This window comes from Austrofundulus limnaeus, unplaced genomic scaffold, assembly GCF_001266775.1.
Source record: "Austrofundulus limnaeus strain Quisiro unplaced genomic scaffold, Austrofundulus_limnaeus-1.0 Scaffold583, whole genome shotgun sequence".
NCBI lineage: Eukaryota > Metazoa > Chordata > Actinopteri > Cyprinodontiformes > Rivulidae > Austrofundulus > Austrofundulus limnaeus.
This window is the reverse complement of record NW_013952985.1, coordinates 148,491-152,406: the sequence shown is the minus strand read 5'-3', so window position 1 is coordinate 152,406 and position 3,916 is coordinate 148,491. Positions and strand designations below refer to the sequence as shown.

The 3,916-nt window shown below is 39.1% G+C and overlaps 1 protein-coding gene across 1 annotated transcript in view; it reads right to left on the bottom strand.

Moving 5' to 3' along the window:
* The window catches only part of rad51 (RAD51 recombinase), a gene marked incomplete in the record, with an annotated part of 30,506 nt that overhangs the window by 18,382 nt on the left and 8,208 nt on the right, over window positions 1–3,916 (bottom strand). Inside the window, 4 exon segments of the mRNA XM_014026708.1 lie at window positions 2,108–2,221; window positions 2,341–2,435; window positions 2,511–2,602; window positions 2,672–2,789. Coding sequence (XP_013882162.1) covers window positions 2,108–2,221; window positions 2,341–2,435; window positions 2,511–2,602; window positions 2,672–2,789 — 419 coding nt within the window.

The window sequence follows — 3,916 nt, the reverse complement described above, 5'->3', positions numbered from 1 at the left end:
GTTCCTGTAGTGAAAATAAAAAAAATGTAATGTACATTTTTTATGAAAAATGAATGAATTGACCTCATTGATATTTTATCTGTGAGAAATAAAAATAATAAAAACACACATATTGATTGAAATGGTTAGTAATGGAGTTGACATTCAGGCACAAAAGTGTTGCATGATTAAACATTCTCTGAGTTATTATTGCTATTCCTCTGGAACGAACATGAGAAACTCATTGAGGAAAATCACTTTTCTTTTCTTGCTTGTTTTTTTCTTATTTTGCTTACAACTTTTACACACTTATAGCTACTCTCTCACAAGGAAAAGATGATGCCGTCATGCATAAAAAATGTTTCTCTAATATAAAGAGATGGGGGCACACATTTTGATGGTTCGGCCAGTACTGCACTGGGTCTTTTGGTCTGTCCAGCGGTGGATTTGTTTTATAGTGTTGAGCGCTTTCAAATTCAAAGCTGTCTCAACCTGTCAACTATTAGAATCGGAGCGAGGCAATGCCAGGGAATCAGCTCATTGGACCGCAATGGGGCTGCAGCTAACGATTATTTTAGTAGTCGATTAATCTATCGATTATTCTGACGATTAATCGAGTAATCAGATATAAAAAATAGTCATGTTCTGCAGTAATTATTTAAGCTTATTTTATGAGATATACAATTATTTAATATTGTGAAGGGGTAATCTACACCTGCTGATGACCCTGCTGCAATCAAAGTAATACACCAGTTGTATTAATTAATGCATTTTAAAATCAATTTGTTTGTATTTATGTATGTGTGGTTTGATGAAGCATCAATTAAAAGCACTCTGTCACTGAATCATTTTAACCATCACTGAAAAATCTAAATGATGTMAATTTATTCTTATGGATTGGGATTTTTTTTTTTTTGTTAGAAATTTCATAAGTAAAATGGGTAATATAAACATTTGGGTGTTGCAATTGAGTTTTGTAGAGTTCACTTGTTAATTGTAACAAAAAACATTTTAAGACTGTTTTTAGGTTGATGCAGGGCTCCCATTTAGGCAATTAAAGATTTAGTCTTGACTGCTTAGCTACAAACAAATATGACAGTAGTAATGAAGGCTAAATTCATAAAAAGCAGCAGCAAATAATGAAAAAAATCCAACTATCTTCTATAAATACTTTTAAACTTGAAACATTTACTCCAAGTATCATTTAAACTAAGATAAAAGCATATCCACAAATAAACGTGTTTCAGCTCAAGCTGTCGATCTGTTGCTGTGCTTTTATTTTTATCTGACAAACTWACAGTAAGTCTTGTTTTTAATCACACAACTTACACACTGTTTAATAAAACCCTCCCAGGTCACCATGATTGGTCAGCACAAATAACATTAAATATACTTCCTCCTTGTACATCTGTAACATGACAGATTATCACATATTTAGGTAACCAAAGGGAACGTGAACGATACCTGTTAACTCTGGTCTCGTTCGGTACATGCAGCAGCTGTTTTGGTTCCGGTGCAGAAACACCGAGGATGTGACGTGTATTGCTCGTTGTCGTCTTTTCTGTTTAGTTTTAAATGTTCCCATGCTTTTTATAATTTGTTGTTTTTTGGGGACGCTTTGTTTCGGCACTCTTCGTCTTCTTCTAAAGCTAAATACAGCACTTAGCAAGCATACACGCGTGACGCGTCGACAGTGTAACTGTTAGCGGAAGCGCTAACGTCGTAGCATTGTGTGCAACACAAATAACATTCTGGGCGGACAAAAGTGCGCTGATTATAACATGTATTTTTTACGAAGCTTCGAAGCAGATAAATTTGCCTCGAGGATTTTTTGTAATCGAATCACGCAAGGAATCGTTTCAGCTCTAGACCGCAAACCAGTCAAGTGATTCATTCAGACAACGAAACAGTTTGTGTTTCGGGCGTCACGTGACTTCTTCCGCACTGAAACAGGCTCCAAAACAGTGGTCCGATATAATTTTAGTTCAGGGTTCGAACCATGTTTTGAAGCTTTTGTTTTATACTACCATCACTAACTGGAACCTGATTGGTTCTTTGGTGTTTGAATCACTGAAAACTTGGGAGGTATTTCTGTTTTCCAAATAACCAGAACGTGATTGGGACTGACCTGGACTCGGCCATCATGGCAGATGCTTGGTAGAGCAGCTGAGTCTGATGGTCCGTGTTGAAGGCCCGGGCGTAGGCTACATTGTCTAAAACATCACTTCCTACCAGCCCGTACCTGATCCCACACACAGGAAGACAGAAACACTTCTACTATTAGTTTTTAAATGGTGAAACAAAAAGTCGTACTGTATTTTTAACCAATGTTTCTGAATGCTGAAAGGTGTAGTGGCTTACCTCTCAGCCACAGCGAGGAGTCTCTCAGGTCTGAAAGTTCCCTCTGTGTCGATGTACATGGCTTTCCCCTCTCCTCCTCCCTGATCAATAGGCAGCTGCAGACAGAGCACAGCCAGCCTCAGCTCACCTGCACAACTTCCACCCATTAATGAAACTGCAGGAGAGCCTACCTGACAGGTAACAGCCAGAGTGTGGCACAGCTGAGTCTTCCCCGTTCGAAACTCTCCAAACATCTCGGTGATGGAGCCCGTCTCAATCCCACCTGCACAGGAGCAGAAGTTAGACCTCCTTCTGGTGGACCACTCAGCCTGGGCTCATCAAAGAGACCCACCCTGCAACAGTTTGTCCAGCTCCTTGGAGCCTGTGGAGATCTGGATGATCTCTGCTCTCCTCTGGTGGAACTCTGTCGCTGTGGTAAAACCCATCGGTACCAGTTTGGCAGCTTCAGCCTATCAGCAGAGCAAAGTCTAATCAGACAGGCGGCTGAAGGGAAAACATTCTGCCAAGTCCACATAGAACAGAAAAAACAACCATCACAAGTACAAGTGAYCTGATTATCAGAGGATTCATTAGGAAGCCTTGAAGCAGACTTGGGTTGTTACAAAATCTGCACCTATTGATAACGGAATCAAAGTACAAAAATGAAGATAGTACGGTAGTCCACAATATAGTGTTTCAAGAGAGAATGTTCTTCTACTTCAGTATATTAAGTGTACAAGTTCTTTGTATTGTTGTTAAAACTGTTGGTTACAGTGAAGCAATTCTTGCTGGTCTTTTAACAAAAATACATCTTGACCAAAAGTTTAAAAAAAATGGATTGTTGGCCAGCCAGATGTCTAAAGACCGACATCTCTCAAAGAAAATCATCAGTTGTCCTCTACTCAACACCACCACTTCAGATACCTCTCTGTCCACTTCCAACACTGGAATACTTGTGCTGCACCTTTACGTGCAACAGCATCCACATCACTGACCTAGGGCTGGGCGGTATGACCTCAAATTCACATCACGGTATAAATTGGATCCCTTCATGTTAATGGTATATATCGCGGTAGAAAATAATCATAAAAAGCAAAGATAATGTAATTTTTAGAGCATTTATTTTACAGAAAGCTGTAATCTTAATCAAAGCCAGTAGTTTTGCTGTAATGCAAATGAACATAATAGAAGTACAGAAGAATGTTATATATATTGTAAACCGTTTCAACAACAAACTGTGGTGATAGTCTTAAAACACTTATCCACTTGGTGGCAGTGTTTGCACCTTTACCTGTACCTTTACATGAAGAAGAGTACTAAGTGATTGTATGTTAGCAGGTGTGACACAAAATTAAAAGAAGAACACTGAGTTTGTCAAACGAAGTCCTGTCTGGAGTTTTACTAAAACATAACATGGTACCAGGAGTGGTCCAGTATTAACAGTCATGGAAAGTGTGAAGCCGCCTGATCCTGTGAACTGGACTGGAAATGTTGATTGTGAATGGAGAACTTTTAAACAGCGCTTTGTGCTGTATCTTCAAGCTCTTGGCCTGGATGGAAAACCAGATGCAAGGAAGATTGCATTACTCCTTACTGT